The 17,577-nt window shown below is 36.9% G+C and overlaps 1 protein-coding gene across 2 annotated transcripts in view; it reads left to right on the forward strand.

The window, feature by feature from the left end:
- Positions 1–17,577, forward strand: part of luzp2 (leucine zipper protein 2) — a 139,550-nt gene that overhangs the window by 59,882 nt on the left and 62,091 nt on the right. For both annotated transcript variants that reach the window (XM_063471533.1, XM_063471524.1), the window contains exons 2-4: positions 9,035–9,152; positions 13,499–13,569; positions 17,064–17,145. In XM_063471533.1, coding sequence (XP_063327603.1) covers positions 9,035–9,152; positions 13,499–13,569; positions 17,064–17,145 — 271 coding nt within the window. The remainder of the gene's footprint in view (positions 1–9,034; positions 9,153–13,498; positions 13,570–17,063; positions 17,146–17,577) is intronic.

Here is a 17,577-nt window from a genome sequence, read left to right on the forward strand (position 1 = left end):
GTTTTGTTTCCCACTTTTTAACCTTCTGCACTCTGAATGTTGTCTTTTGTTTACAGACCTACAGATTTCTCAATTTTATATGGAATTTGCCACATTTACTACATTACTTATGTGATTGTTAGATATTTATACATTGTGCCCTCAAAAACTCCATAAATTAAAAAAACAAATACACTGCTGTTTTTTGTAGTGCAGTGCATTACATCAAATTCTGTTTGTGCAAAAGTTTTTATAAAGGATATCTTTTTAATGAAATGATAAAATGAAATTAATAAACAATAATCACAGTACTTTGCATATGGGTAGTTATCTTTTTTTCTTCTAAACGTATTGCCATGTTATGTGCTCTAGTTTTCTATGATTGTGCTTAGTGTTAGGTTGCAGGTCATGGATCATAGAATAAATCAAAGCAAAACAAACTCATTGCCATTCAGTTTTATTGTGTGATTCAGTGAAGATCAACAAGCTCGTCTAGTGAGTCATCTCGCTTGTTTTTGACTCTCTGCTCTTAAGTTGTGAGACAAGACTTACTTCACTCCATCCATCCATTCTTTTCTGCTTATCCTTATCAGGGTTGCAGGATCCTATCCCATCTACCATAGGGTACACAATGGACAGTCTGCTGTAGGGATAACACAGGGATAGAGACAAGCATTCACACCTATGGGCAATTTCGTATGACTAATTAATGTAACCTCACTAATTGCATGTGTTTGGACTGTGGGAGAAATCAAGAGTACTCGGAAAGAACTCAAGAAACAAGGGGTGAAGGGGAGTCCACACAGAAAGGCCCAAGCCAGATGGTGGAGTCAAACACTGGACCTTCTTGCTTTGAGGCAACGATGCTAACCGCAGCGCCACTATGTCGCAGTCAACTTACTTCCCTGACTAACTTCTCTCTGCACATGTAAATTTGCTTTGTATTTCATAATGTTAGTCCTAAGTTTGGCCAATAGGTTTGCTTGTAAATTATAACACGGTGCAGGTTTTTCACCACAACAACAGAACACTAATACTTTTGATGTACCCAAAGAGCAAGCTTCTGTAAGTTGAGTCAAAGATGAGGCCTCTGTCACTGTCAATCTGCCTGCAGTCAAACAATAGATTCAAATAGAGTCTCGCCTATTGTCCAAATTGAGAATCCATCCGCCAGCGGGTTTCTCGTCCAGATCAGAGTGGTGCACCAGCAGGGTAGTTAACCAGTAATCAAGTCACATCCGTCATCCAATTCCAAATTCTCCACCTCACACGCCCCCCCTTCCTCCCTCCCTGCTGGCTGGCTTAACTCGTCCTCTTGTGTTTTCCCTGAGTGACACTTGGAAGTTGGGAAGAGGCTTCACTGATTGCCCTTGATGTGAATCAGATGCATCTGTCTGCTTGTTGCCAGTTCTCAACTTCTTAGCTATCGGTCAGATGAGAGGAAACAAGACACAGAGCAATACTAATAGAGAGAGGCCTATCTTTCAGATAAGTGCTGTTTTTCACTAGTGTGGTGATTGCATTTCAAAAAAACTGGATTTATGCATGTATCATAAGATAAGATCTTACAAATTATTAAGGCTATGTGCTATTTATATGTAAATAAATACCATTGTTAATATTAATCATTTATTTTTGTTTTTTAGTTGTGCTTCAAGAACACATAGAGGTGTTCTGTTAACCAACAAATAAGATTTTATCTCCTCCTCCTATGGCTGAACCTTTACACTAATCATTTAAAATATATGCTGATCAAATTCTTGGTGAACAGGTTGTTTCAAAATCTTGGGGGTTTTTTTTACTATTTTTTTGGCCTCTAACAATATTCTACTGAAAGACTGAGTGTTTCAGTTGTCAGATCAATTCAGGATTATAGTGGTAGTGTTAATATCCTGAGGTTGTTGCCTCTGGTGCATAAACAACATGTTCCTTGTACCACTCTCTGACAAGGCTGGAAACAAAGCTGGATTAGACATTGTCATATAACGTCTCTGAGGGAAAAGGTGAGGCTCTCCCACATGTATGAAATTGCTTTATCATAAGCAAGAGCAGTAGGCACTGATGTCTGGCAGCGTATGGCTTTAAAGTAAACAAAAAAGTCCAAGCTCAATCCAGCTTGATTATAACACAACAATTAGTGAGGCTGGAATCACAGTGTTGTAGAGCTTTGAAAAACAAGAATGGGTGGAATTGCATTAGATACACTCAAATTCGAGATTTAATTGTATCTGGCAACCATAAGAGGTTCCTGGGATGCTTTAAAAGCAATGATTTGCGTGATAGAATTCTGTAGATTAGAGGTTGTGCTATAGGAAGACAAAATGTGTCACATCAAGATCATATAGTAAGCTGAAGAAACACACAGTAATGGAACTTTGGCAGATACACATTGTGTAAAACACAAGAGGAATGTTCACAAAACAAACAGGGGTGTCGATATGCAGTTAGTCAGAAAATGAGCTTGACTTTGACTTGGTTAATTTGGAAGCAAATGCAGCTTTACCAGGCATGGAGCTGGTCTGATTGAGAGGATATCATGTCACTGTGAAAATGATTTGGATTGTATGTGACAATGGAAAGAGCACAGTGGATTGTCTGATGAGCTCAGCCTAAGCAGAAAATAGAGAAATACACTGAGGATTTACAGGATTTAGTTCTCCTTTGCATTTCACTGAAGGTATATCCTACTAATTTGAAAAATGAACATTATACACTGTGCAAAACAAACAAAAAAACTTCTACATATCTAGAAACAGTATTGTTTCTAAGTGCATGTAGACATGTCGAGGGAAAGTAACTGGCATCTACTTATGCATGAAAATGCCTGCCAGTAATCATTGAATTATTCATCTAATATGCTAAATATTTCTATTTCAATGCCTTAAAGCTTCCCACCGGTGAGAAATTGCATAACTTACGTAATGAGCAAATTAGAAGAAATCACCTTTCAAGGATAAGATTTTGGATATATATATATATATATATATATATATATATATATATATATATATATATATATATATATATAATATATATATATATATATAGTTTACATGATTGACCAGAGGTTGGCAGTTGAAATATGTGTGTTTATTTTTATGGTATCATAGCTAAAAATAAATAAATAAGAAAAAATATAATGATGTTTATAGATGCACTGCAAGATTATCATCCATCAATAAAATTTTATAAACATCACCTGCAATATGACAGGAATCTTCTAGATGAGTGATGTTTATTTGTGGTATTAATAATACTAGTAACCAGTTACTAGCATTATTAACTGTAGTCATCTTGTAAAGTATCTATTAACTAATATGTGATTGTGAATTATGAACAACAGTTCTTAGAGTGTTATCAAGTTCTTCATCTTAATGGCCACACAGAGCAGAAAGCTGCACAATTATGTAATTTTTTCAAATGTTTAGATGATGTAAAGTACAAGAAAGAGAGAGTGAGAATATCTGCATTTATTACTCATGTGTAAAATTGGTTTACACTATTTTAATTTCATCTGTCGAAATGATATAATACTTACATGCAAATTGCTCTTTACTTAATTGTTTTGTAACAGATTAATCCACGCTTTATTATTCAGTGGTACTTGCTTTGAAAATCATTGTTTAAAAGTGATTATTTTGAGTTATGTGATTTGATTGACTCTTTTTTTTTTAAATTCAGATCACTATTGGCTTACTACTCTGCTTTTTATCAAGCACTGCACCATTGTCCCAAACTATTTAGAGTCATCACCTTTTAAACTTTAAACTAAACATGATGTCTGAATTTCATCTTAAAAACTCATAAACAATGCATGCTTGTGGTATTGTAAAAAGGGATGAACATTATTTAGATTGTCAAAAAAATGAATTGTGCATTAAATATTATATCCTAATAAAGCCATCCATCATCTTACCATTCGTTCATCCAGGCATCTATTGCTGTTTATGATCAAATATTAGTGGGAATTGTTAAGTAATAGCTATATACCACTGATATCCTGATAACATAAATAATTCTAGGCCGGCATTGAATTGCATACCAGGTAAATAATAATAAACTGTAGAGAACTCTTAAAAAGGTCTATACCCACACCTAAATATTTCAGTTCATCTGTTTTGTAAAATCCTCTAAGTACTAATTCAATTTACATGTTCCTTTATGATTTTTGTGTTGCGTTTAGTGAAATGTCAAATGCATATAGAATCTTCATGTCCTGAAATGTTGAGATGATTGAGGTCTCTGAATTGCTTTGACCTTTCCTGACAAAGCAAAAATTGACTTCCTCATCACAAATTGTTTCACTATATCCCCCAACTAAACAGTTAACGAAGATGGTAGTGTCAGGCATCCCTGACATGCATGCAATTAATATTCCCTGCTGTCTGCATTGTTTATACAACAGCTGGTAAACATGACTGACTTTTGTTGCAGATGTTGGATGGTGGTCATGCTCTGCTAGAGGAATATATTAATTCGCTGACAGGCCCTGGGCTCTCCCTGCTATTAAAACTATTTATTTACCCCCTTCTAATGGCATAATTAATCCAGCCTGAAATTGGTAGTACCACATAAACCGCTGTCTGCCCATAATCTGCATGACGGCAAATGAACTCCTTTTATGCTAGCTATTGGCTTCTGTGGTGGCTTCCTTGTAAAATATTAAATGTTTAAGTTTGGTCCTGCAGTCAGAGACATAGCATGGTGTTTTAGCATGTAGGCACGCCTGTCTGCTTTTGGTGTGTAGTTTTATTTTCTAGTCCAAGAACTGGAAGAAATGGTCAAGGATGAATATGGACTTTATTTTTTTTATATACATATTAATCAGATAGTTATGTATCGTAAAGACATTGACGTGTATGCATAAAAACTGACAGTTTTTATACATCCTTATGTTTTTATGATATCATACTGTTCAAATTTAGCCCTCTAAGTGCTGTTAGCTAATCTTAGTTTTCTATACTGAAAAAGAAAAACATGGCAACTTGGGTCTTTCTCCAAAGTGCTTTTAATTCATCCGCACAGAAATGAATCAAGTATTGAACATTTTTTTTGCGGTGTACTCATGCACATTCAGTAATTATGAAGGCTTGCTGACAAATGAGGCCTTTGCAAATAAGCCAACTTATCATATCAAGATTGCTGTCACAACTGATGGGTAATTATGTTTTCTGTCTGGGTGCTATATCACATCCCTCTGACACATCAATTGACACGCCAGGTTGCAGGGGACACTAAATAATACCTGGGGAGAAATACACCATAAGGCTTCCCAGCAGCACTTTGGGAGTAAACTTCAAGGCAAAACAGAGTTTAAGAAACCTTTTGGCTAGGTGTTTATTTTGATCATCGAATTATCTGCATAGTTGACAGGTGAACTGAAAGACTGACAGAGACCCAATTCAGCTGTGAGTGGGTGTTGAAACATCTGGTAGTAAAGAAACATCCAAAGACACTAAGCCCAGAGGGATCCTTTAATTTGTCCTTGTCTGAACCAGTGACTCCCTCCTACAGATTTTCCATAAATAACTGAATTCCTGTTGGGGAGGGAGAGACCTGCTTACACACAGAGGTTTTAATTTATTTATGTATCATATTTTGTGTATTTATTCATATATCTTCCATGAATGCTGCTAATCTCTAACCAGACAGTGGTAGAAAATATCCTCTACGTCATTGTATTGCGTTTTACTGATCTCAATTTTTTTTTTACATAAAAAAAATTCTTTAAAAGTAGGTTTTAAGCTGTTTATAATTCCACAGTCCACTTCTGAACAATACACAATATTAAAACAAAGCTCAGATAAGGTAATGACAATGGACAGATGCTTGTCACACAACATAGTATAGCAGGCAATACTGTCCAGTATTACATTCAAATCTTAGCACTATGAATACTTGATATAGATTACTCATTAATTATATACAGTACAGATTTGAGCCATTCTTTATTTATTTGTATTTTGCTTACAAGGACTAAATTTCTTTACAATTTCTGTGTTTTTAAGTATTCTTGGGCTTCAGGCTTTCAAAGTTTTTCCTTAGACATTGGCTTCTTTTTCACTAACTTTTTCAGTTTAGCCTTTGAATTTTTTTTATATCCAGAGGAATGTTTCTGTAAATCATTTAAGCATATAAAGGCACCTAACTCAAGGGATGAAACAGTTTTGTTTCCATACACAACAGACAACTTAGTAGAAAACCAATTATAAAGCGTGACTTGAGGCACTTGAAAAATGAAAAATATTCATAGTCCATCTCCTATTAACAGTGGACCATGAGCTCCTGTACTATAGCTCTCTATGAGAGCACAACACAACCTTGGATACCTTTATTGAGCCATTGCTTGAATGTTGACTCTAATGTTCAGTGTTGTCTCCCTTAGCCTCTGCAGTTCCATGTCATACTGCAGGCTCTGCCTCATATAACTCTGCTGTGACTCCAAGGGCAAAGAAATATTTGTCCTCAATAATCAGATCCTATAAGAGATGCCTCCCATGCAATCTCAGGAGTTTGATGAGTATCATAAAGGCAGCCAAATACTGATTTCAATCTGCAGATGCCTGGAAAGAAAGATTTCATTATCTCAAACACCATGGCTTTATGACCACGTGCTTGGTGGTGCCATTTCTGACCATAAGCCTTTTTTTGTCAAGCATTTGTCAGGCATTCTGGTTGTCATTATCGTCATTAACGTCACTGAATTGCAAAAAAGGGCGATCTTTGTTTCACAGAACCCAGCTAGAACACTGAACTCTTGGGAGGTCATGGTACAATCATGCAGCTGTTACCATTTGTTTTCTCTAATGAGCAGTTTATAGTAGATTGGGAAGAAAAAGAATCAGACTTCATCTCAGAAGCTTGTAATATACATGTTTCTGCGTCAATGGGCCTCAAATTATGGGTCTTATTCATTTCACAGCTACCCAAGGGTCTATTCCATTGGGTAATGAATATTATGGCAGACAGGGAGGGCTCGCTCACCCCATCTTCCCCCTGTTGCTTGAACCTGTAATAAATTTCCTGCCATTGCCATATGGTACCAAGTCATGTGTGGGATTCAATATGCCATGTTATTTATTTATTTCCCAGGTGTTGCTTTTCTGTTAGTGATTTATGTGTTATTGTGTGTGATCTCCGTCTGGGATCTATGACATGGGTTGTGGAGGGTTTTTTGGAAGACGGCCCGAGTTGAAACACAGCCATGGGTACAGAATATTGTAGCAGTCGAGTGATGCTAGGACGGTCAGGAATAGGGGATGGTCAGCAACATTTTGTCGTAGTGATTCATGTAAAGACAGAAGGGCAAGTGAGAAGATTTGTGGCTACCCAGCAAGTATTTAGCAACAAATATCTATGTTAAGTTAAACATCTATGTTAAGTGCATATGCTTGTCTGTCCTTCAGCATTTCTGATAATGTAAGGAAGTGAGCAGAGAAAATTCTTTTGGTCTTTTCAGTTTGAAGGTTCAGATATTTAACTTGGTTTTATTTCTTAAGTAACCCTATCTCATGAAATGCATCAAGAAAAAAAAATGCCATCCAAACTTTTTTCCATTTCTCTTCCTTTTTCATTTTTTTCATGTTGTTGGAATAAAGTTGATCTGTGACCCACAGACTTTGGGTCCCCAAAAAATTATTTGTCAGAAATTCTTAAATTATACTGTATCAGAAAAACAATGCACATATACAGTTTGGAATCATTAATACCAATAAATCAAGCATGCTGTGCACATTACTGCCTCATACATTATCTTTGAGCCTCAGCTCTAATATTATGGTGGCACATTATGTCAATATGATTACAAATCACTCATTTCTCTCAGGGTCCAAGGAACCATTACTGCTGCTACTGCTGCATAACTTGACTTATCTAACTGGTACGCATGGAGAAGTATTTGAGACAGCCCACGCTGTAGAAATGCTAAGCCCAGAGAAATAGATGTTAGGGTTATGAGGGAGTCCCTGGGAGATTTTGCTCCACAAAAGTAGAAAATATATGTTAAAAGTATATGTACTAATGTGTCCGCGTGTGTGTATTTTTTTCCCAGCACCTATCCAAAGTCCAGAGGTACGGCGGATGGGCTATTTTGTGACTGCTATTTTAAACCATCCCAATTAAATTCAAGAGGTCATCACAGTAATCAAATTTGCAGGCTTTAGGGGGAATTTAGAACCTCTGGGCTATTTTATTTGCAGGGTAACTACATTCAGATATGCTTAATTTCAAACACCTCCCAGAAGAGTTGTCTCTGTCCTTGAGTCAGTAAACAAGGATGTTAGATTAAATGAAAAATTGATTTTCCGTTATTAGATTGTTTTCCAACAGTGAAAGTGAACGTGTAGTAAACTGGAAGTCTTTTAACTCAATTAAGGGAGCAAGATGGAAATTAAGTTGTTATCTTTAGCTGCCAAAAGCCAAATATAACACATCATATTTTAGTCAAGTCCTGGGCTATTGCTGATTTTCTATCTGCTCACCATGGCCCCTTAATCACTTTTTTGTGCCCTGATCTTTAGTAGATCTCTCAGTGGGGATTATAGTGTGTCATTAAGAATGAAAAATAATATCTTTATTAGGGCTATAGTTCATGCAAACATGCTGTGAAATATTATTTGCCTCTCTGGAAGCTCAGTAATAAATGACAAGAACGCCTCTGCACTGCCATTCAATAGAGTTTGGAAAAGGGAAACACAGGATTTGACAAATGTGCCCTGCAGAATTTTTTCCTTAATAATTGGTTGGACTACATGAATATTTAAATGGAAATGCAGGGTTATACCTCTGGTCAAAAGACCTATCTCTGTAAAACGAGCCTTCACTAAATTGGTTGATTGAAAGGAATAGAAGATTTTATTCCCCCATCTTTCTGTCGTAGACTGTGCCGAGTAGATATTAGGTTTCTCTCTTTTTGCTCTACCCTTTGGCTTTAACGATGGTGCTCTTAATCTGGTTGAAACACCTCGTTCTCCTAAGGGTGCCAATAAAGAGTGGATTTTTTTAGCTAGTGGCAGACACTTAATAGTGAAATTTCATTCCTTCATTCTCTCAACAGACAAAGTTACGATGGGCTGGAAAAGAAGCTAAAGGAAGTCTTCACTGAACGAAGCAGCATTCTGCACCAGCTCTCCAAGACTTCAAAGGAACTGGACAGCATAAAAGGCAACCTTCAGGTTGAACTTTTACTGTTTCTCTTTTTTTCTTTGCAATGTTTGAAAATTTATTTGGCTGTGAATTTTGGGCCGCGGGTACAGTCATTTTCTAATCCCTGTTTTCAGCCATTTGAAGGCTGGATTCATGAGTCCTTGCACACATTTTTAGTGAATTTGCAGTAAACCTGTTCTTAAATATTAAGGTAAAAATGTTTTTAAGCTCAACAAGCCCACCCATTGTTACATACGTGATTTGTTAGTGTTTCTACAGCTGCTGAACAATAAATGTAGAGCGCAGACTGGGTAAGTCAGTTTTTTGCATGAATAAAAATCCAGGGCTTAGAAGTAGACGACCAGAAATCCAACATTACCGGGAAATTTCAACATAAGGATGGATTCAGCATGGTCCCATTCTCTTCTCAGGACCTTTAGCTGTCACTGATAATCTTCTGAAATTACATTTACTAAAACTTTAAGTACAGTAATTTTTTTATTAGCGTTGGTATCACTGCAGTGACACTGTGTAGGTTAAATGTTCAATCAGATGTTCATACAGAAAAAAATCCACAGGCTACTTCAATTTATAGTAGCAAAGAACAAAAGGATTCAAATTTCTTACATGTTGTCACAACTTAAATATGAAATTTTGACCTATGCTTTGTAGTTGTGAGAACTCACTTCTACCTATCCAGTAAAGACTAAAAGCTACACAATATGGTAAAACTGCTCACTCATTTACAGGCAATAAATTGGTCTGACAATTAATTAAAATCTATCTATCTATCTATCTATCTATCTATAGATAGATAGAGATGTGTGTGTGTGTGTGTGTGTGTGTGTGTGTGTGTGTGTGTGTGTGTGTGTGTGTGTGTGTAAAGTTTAGAGGATGCTTGCCCTAATTAAATTTTGGCTTGAAAACAAGGTTGGGAAATATATATCACACCTCCTGCAGTGAGGGTGGTTTGCATGAAGTAAGAAAGTTTCTTTTTTAAAAATTAGCTCATAAGACAACTTTGAGTGATTATGAGGATTATTTGGTTTGTCGCAAAGACGGGTATCAGTTGGTTCTGCCAAATAACAGTCTTGAACATTTCACGTACCTTATTATCCTGGACAGTAGATGTTATAATGCTGTGAGAACACAATTACCACAGTGCTGGATACTGCAAAACACTTCTTACCAGTCAGTTTAGGTCAACTTCATTATGGCTTCTGGCAGTAACAAGAAAAAAGTCAGTTATAAATTCAGATATTTTAATCACTTGATATTTTTCAGTCGCATCAGGATATGCAGTCCAACAAAACATGCCTCCCACTTGGATGGTTAGGTCTTGGGAGCCAGATGCCCTTCTTTTTCTATCCAGCACTTATAAAGTTGCTGTCTGAGTGATACTTCCTCTGTGCAGCAGCGTTTTGCCGCTTTAGGCCAATTTGTTGTCTACTGGAATAGTCAGAAAATCAATAATCAAACGAATTATATGGCCAGTTTTCCATCAGTGGTGTGTGTTTGCAAGAGATGTCCCATGTGTCTGGAAAAAGCTCATGTAGTCTGTCTACCACTATTCCCTGGGGCAGGCTTTGATGTCTACTCACTCCAGGCTAGCTAGTTTGGCATCAATCTTCACCGTGGGCCCTGTGCCAGCGTGCTGGGCAGGGCAGAGGTTGTGTTGGATTCGAATTTCTGTGTAGTGGAAAAAATCTATTCTTCAAGGGGGAAAACGTCATCAACATTTAAAAGAGAATCAAGTCACCAAGATAAATCATTTAATGTTTCTGGAAAGAAATGATGGCCCATGTGAAGTGTTTTGAAACATAATGAGCTGCCCTCTAGGTGCATTTCGGTAACCCTAATAATTAAACCTATTGTGACTGGGACTTTAGTCTTTGCTGCAGCTCCAGGGATGTTAAGAAGCAGTTAACTGTGGGCTTTAAGTAGCTGCTTTGTTGTTTAAACTTAATGTCGTGACCACATTTAACGCAATGTAAGCCCATTTTGTAGCTGCCACACTAAAAGACTTTCAGTGATTTTTATTGTTGTTTGTGTTATAGAGTCGATTACTGAATACTAACTATTCTTTTTCTCCACAAATAAAAACATTTGTAGAATGGTGGTTCTTATGGGACCTGAGTCATCAATGTGCTTTTGGAGTAATTTTGGTCGACTGACCATTTATCATTTAAAAAACAGCATTTTGTGACTACATGGGCTATTGCTGTCTAATATTAAAATCATTTTAGTGACCTGAAACTCCAAGTGTGACAAAACTGTAAAAAATAAACACAGAAAACTAAGAAATTAGAAAGGCACTGCATATACTCACCAGCCACTTCATGTGTTACGGCTTGTTAGTAGCGGGCCAGTCTGTCTTTTGCCTTCAGAACTGTCTTAATTCTCTGTGGCATCGATTCAACAAGGTGCTGGAAACATTCCTCGTCCATGATGCAAATTTCCTGTTCAAAGTGTCCTCTACTGGACTGAGATCTGGTGCCTCTGGAGCCCATGTCAGTACAGTAAACTGATCATGTGAAAGAAGCCAGTTTGAGATGATTTGAGCTTTGTGACATGCTGTGTTAATCTGCTAGAAGCAGCCATCAGAAAATGGGAACACTGTAGTCAATAAGGGATGGACATGGTCAACAACAATGCTCATGTGGGTTGTAGTGTGAAACGATGCTCAAACGCCCAAAGTGTGCAAAGAAACCCCATTAAACCACTAGCAGCGGCATGGGTGGTTGGATGGAGCCATGTTTTCATGGTGGAATGTTGCAGCAGAAATCAAGATTTCTCAGAAAAAGCAACATTTTTCCATTTTTCTTCTATTGCTCAGTTTTGGGTCCCTGTTCGTAGCTGGCAGGAGTGGTACCCTATGTGGTGTCTGCTGTAGCCCATTTGCTTTAAAGCAATCCACCCGAGAGAGATCGGTATTAGACATAGAATTCAAACAATTAAAAACAGTGTTACTATGCTGTATCTTTTATTAAATATTGGCACATACCTGTGAAACCATACTGTAAATACATGACTTCCATGACAGGTCCATACAGCTTTGTAATATTTTTTTATGATGTTTTCAGTTGTTGTGAGAGATCGCTTCTGCATACATTGCCTATAATAAGGTTATTTCATTTATCTATCAAACTATCAGCTTAAAGAAGTGGCCATTCTCCTCTGACTTCTGGCATCAACAAAACATTTTCATCCAGATAACTGCTGCTAACTGGATATTTGCTCTTTTTTGGACGATTTGCTGTAAACCCTAGAGTTGGTTCTGTGGAAAATTCCAGTAGATCAGCAGTTTTGGATACTCAGACCAACCCATGTGGATTTAATAGCAATGCCACATTCACTGACACTCAGTTTGAATTTAAGCAGGTCATCCTGAACATGTCTGCATGCCTTTAAAGTACCTTTAACAAGCAGTTCATCAGGTGTATCTAAGTAGCTTAAGTGGCTGATGAGTGTTTGTTATTATATAATTACAATAAAGCAAAACACGAACATGTTGCCATTTGATTTTGAATACAACAAAACATGAAGTCAAAATAAATAGAAAACAAACCAAATTTGAAGAATTTAAATCTGTCCATTCAGCTCGTGACTCTTTGACAAATCATACAAATCACTGAAATGCCACTCAGATATACTAAATGTGCAGCTCTATTACACCATTAGTTTATTTACTTGAGTGCAAATACATTCTCTCTTGTAAGCAGATGCTGTTCGCGCTTTTTTTTCTTTATTTCTCTTCATAGATTAACATGAAATGGGAGTCAGGCGCTGGGGAGGAGCTTGTTTCAGGCATTATGGAAATGTGGCGTTAATTGCCATAGATATCACCTTCAAGCACAAGTAAAGATAAACTATCTCTCCCTTGGAGTCCACATTTTCTTACAAGTCTGTAAATTTCTGTTCTGTTCATAACAAATAAAAATATCTTGGAGGGCTTGTAGGGCAATCAGAGACCTGACTAATTCATAATTACCCATCAGGCAGGTGCTGAGGCACCAGTAGAACCCAATCTGTGCTTCTGCATGTACCCTCATTAGGACATTCATCAGCAGATTGTTAAAAGCCATATAATTTGGGAGGAGGGATAGGGGTGTCTCAACATTTTACATCTGCTGCATCGTTTTCTAACAGACACCTCAGAAAACCTGGCAAGATTCTGTAATGTGTACCGTAGAATAAATGTCACAGCAAACAGTAAACGCATACAGTAAATGACTACACATGCTTTTTTATACTGTATATTTGTTTCCATTTTCTGTTGATGGTGATATGAAGTAATTTTCCTTCAGAAGTTTTTCATGTACAAAAACAAATTGTGCCATTCCTGGAAAAACACAGTGTCTCTGTTCTCTTTCAGTCACTGAAAAATGATGACACAGTAGCCAAGAAAGATGTGCAGAGGATTTTGGAGCTGAGCCACAAACAGAGGTAAAGTGGGGCATCATGCATGACTTAGACATGAGCTACCAACAGTGCTGTGCAGTTCACTAAACTGCCATCAAAAATTAGGTTAGAAATTAATAACCATCCGTAAAAAATGCATAATGATAAATAAAATCATGCGCTGTCTCCTGTTATGCTGTGGTTGCGAACCTCTCGTGAATGTCTTGTATTAGGCTGGTATTCAGATTAACAAGATAATAACAGGTTCTTTTTTATTATTTATTTTTATTTGTTTTCAAGTGTATTTGAAAATATAGGAGAAGCTTTTGATGAAGATATAAGATAAAAAGGGTGGTAAGGATCCATTGGTTATTCATAGCCCACAGATACATTCCTAATGTTCAAGCTGCAAAAGCTTATGCAAGATTACACCACGTTTCAGTCTCAATCATCTAGTGACATCCTCAGATTCTGTTACATGTAGTTGTGCAAACCAAACTTTACAGTTCTGAGAAAACTGACAACCAATTTGTGTTTCGATCCTGGACTCAGAGTGAACTTCAACAACTGAGATTTGTTTTGTTCATGAATTTCAACCACAAAGAGTTTAAATAGCTTTCATTTGGATTTGTTTGTGTGACTAGTTGCTCTTCCTTAGCAACAGCACCCACAAAAGCTTATGAGTATAGTAATCATCTGAGCCACCCGCCATGCCAACATGACATGCCAGCACATTTTCTCTGCTGAAATAAGAGTAATAACAATAAGAATAAGAAATACTTTATTTATCCCAAAGCTTGTGAAATTGCTGTGTTTCAGCTGCCAGCACATGAAGAACAACATAGCTCAATACCACAGAACAAAATAGCTTGGAAAAGAAAAAAATATATATTAGACAAGGAGCTCGATTAAATAGAAAACACACCAGGGTAAAAAAGAAAAAATTTAAATCTAAATATCATACAGTCAGGGTCTTAAATCTAAAATGAATATATACGAATATCTGGTATTAATTGGTAAAGAGTTTCTGTATCTGTCCTTGTGGCTTCTGAGCTCAGGTGTGTCCAGTTTGTGGCGCAGTGGATGGTATAGAACCATTAATTCACACCCAGTTATTTGGATGACTTCTACGTAAGCTGATGATAGAAACCAACAGCAACAGCAGCAATGATGATAAGCCCTCGAAATTCAAATGCATTCCAACAGCTAGTTGTACAATATTCAGTCCACCGAACTGTCTGAAATCACAAAAAACTTCAATCACACAGTGGTCCAAGGGGCGAGAGGAATGCAAACTGGTGGTTGTTGCATAAACCTGTAGAGTCTTTTGGTGATGCGATTCTTTCCTGTTAAGTTTTGCAGTGTCTTTACACACTGCATAATATTTACTGGTGAATATAATTGATAAGAAAAACAGAATTCTCTCATGTGAACAAAACACTGTTTGTATTGTCATATGAAGATTTAAAAAATAGTGTCTGCATAATCACATCATGTCCATCAGGTATCTAATGGATATAAATAATGACAAGTAATGACTTGCTCATTGTTATTGAGGATGGTACTTTTCAGGTGTTGGCCAGTGTGTCTCCAGTACACACAGGAGCAGGTAGATAATTCATAATTCAATCACAAACCTGTCTTGTGTATTTAAAATTGATATGCCTGTTTTCATTTTGCGAAAAAGCAAGCATCTGTGATTTAGAGCTTTTTTTTTTTTTTAGTGAGCTGAAAAAGTGTTTAGCTTAAGTGCTTTACCAGTTAGGACTGTCTGATTAATGTTGTGTGTAATGAGACTGCTAATGATTTGGAGTCATTCATGGCCTTCATCCTCCCTGAAATGTCAGCCTGATTGAAGTCCAGCTGTGTGTGTGTGTAGTATCTGGATAGCCAATCAATAGCCTATCAGCAGTCCATGGCAGCTCTCACATGTCATCAAGCTAAAAAAACTATAAAGCAGTAGCTTGGCTCAATGTTGCCTACCTAGCATTTGTGAGCCACAACTTTTTCAATGTGTTATTAATCCACCTTTAGAGTTCCAGTGTCTGCCAAGTGTGATTACCAGCTGGCTCCATTATGGTGAGTGCAGACAGGTGATTCATTGCAGGTCATTTATTTTTGTCAAGTCTTAACAGAAATTTGATTGGCTCCTGAAAATAATTTTGATCCAAAGAGCAATGCAAAAAAAAAGGTTATTGGTAAAAATGTAACAGTTTTTAAATAGCAATTAAAATAGCTTAACTTACTTTCATCCCTTTTTGTATTTACTTATCACAGGCTCTTCAAGGTATGTCAGTGTCACATTTACTGTCTCTCTTTTGGCAGTTTAGACAGTTTTGATATATTATGTACAAACTCTTCCAAGTATTGGATGCAGGAGATGTGAATATAAATGGAAAACCAAAGCAGGGGTGGTTGGTTGGTCACTGTGAAGAAAAATGTTTTTTAGGTTGAACTTGTGCCAAGAGACAAGACCACTGGCATATAAAGTACAACAGTATATGACTGCTGAGCAGTGACATCCTTTCCACTCTGAGTGTTGCTGTACTGCCTTGAAAGATAATGTCCCCTAACTACACTACTGGGTGACTGTGACATACGTCATATACTTCAGCCATGCTTGGAAACAGTAAATAGGCTGTTACTTATAATTTTAACTGGGCTACCTTGTGATGTGATTTCTACAAGCGTTTTTGATACCACTGACCCACATCCCCTGCCTCCTTGATTTATAATTCCCTGTTATCTGTGCTCAGGAGCACCAAACTATATTGAATTACAAATTACAGTCGAATGCATAAAAATTTAATTTTATGTTAAACACATAATTCATTCTGCGTTAGTCATCACACCACATGAATCATATCAAAATTCAGGGAATTTTAATACACTGCAAGAAGCAATATAGCAGTGCAGTGCATTGCAGCAAACTTGGTCTTCTTGTATCTTGTCTTTCTCCTTGAACCTAACAGCCATCTCTTGCTGTTGGCTTCATGGGAGTGTTTGCTAAACTCTACATTTATAGATCATATACATAGAAAATTAAATTGACTCTAGTCAGGCCTTTTAAATTCAAACAAAATCATTAAATGATAATACATGTGAAATTGTTTAGGATCGAAGAAAGATGTGTGGCTGCTATGAACCAAAGTGTGAACCAGTTAACAAATGCCAACATCGTTTCCACCCTAATCGCAGTTACATGGCACATTGTTGCATCATCCATTCACAAATTAAGCTAATTATGTTTTTATCTTAAAAAATGTGTTTGTAAACAAAATATTTCCTTTTGATTCAAATTAATGAATTTGTTAATATCCTGCTCATAGATTCATAATAAAAATCATCCAACTGATCACAGATGACAGCAGATGTAAGCTGGTGACAAAGACATTAGTAAAATTTACTTCTGTCCAAAAAAATTGCTTTTAAGAGTGATATATCTAAGAAGGCCATTCTGTGGTAGAGCAGTCAAGGCCTCTGAAAATGTGAGGAGGAAGTGCTAACAGAGTGTTTCTCACTTCCCTTTCACTTGACAGAGAGGAGATGAAGTCCCTCCAGGCAGCCTTGCAGAAGCAGCTGGATGAGGCAAATGAGAAAGCGGAGAAGCAGCAGGCCACGGTAAGACAGAGCTTACCTGACCATCAACATCCGGTCTTGTCTAACCAGCATTGTCACCTGTCACATGGGGCCTTCACTGATCCACACTCATTACCCAGCAGCAAGCTCCCGCCTCTATCCTTCACCATATAATTGAAACTTTCAGAGAGAACAAAAGCTTTGTGTCAGCTATTATTTTGTTTGAACAGAAGTCCAGAGTTCAAAGATGGCAAGTTTACTATTTTATCATTTAAAAAAAATCAGTAAGCAAAGGTCTAAAATTATTATAGTCAGCTGATTATCTAAATTGGAAGTGATTAGTTTTCTGTTAATTACTAAATAAACAAATCATTTTCAGCATCATGTTAGATAACAACATATGCACATGATACTCTGCTTTAATTGCCAATGTTACAGAAGATGCAAAATATGCCTATTTTAGTTCAAAACACA

This window comes from Pelmatolapia mariae, linkage group LG1, assembly GCF_036321145.2.
Source record: "Pelmatolapia mariae isolate MD_Pm_ZW linkage group LG1, Pm_UMD_F_2, whole genome shotgun sequence".
Lineage (NCBI taxonomy): Eukaryota > Metazoa > Chordata > Actinopteri > Cichliformes > Cichlidae > Pelmatolapia > Pelmatolapia mariae.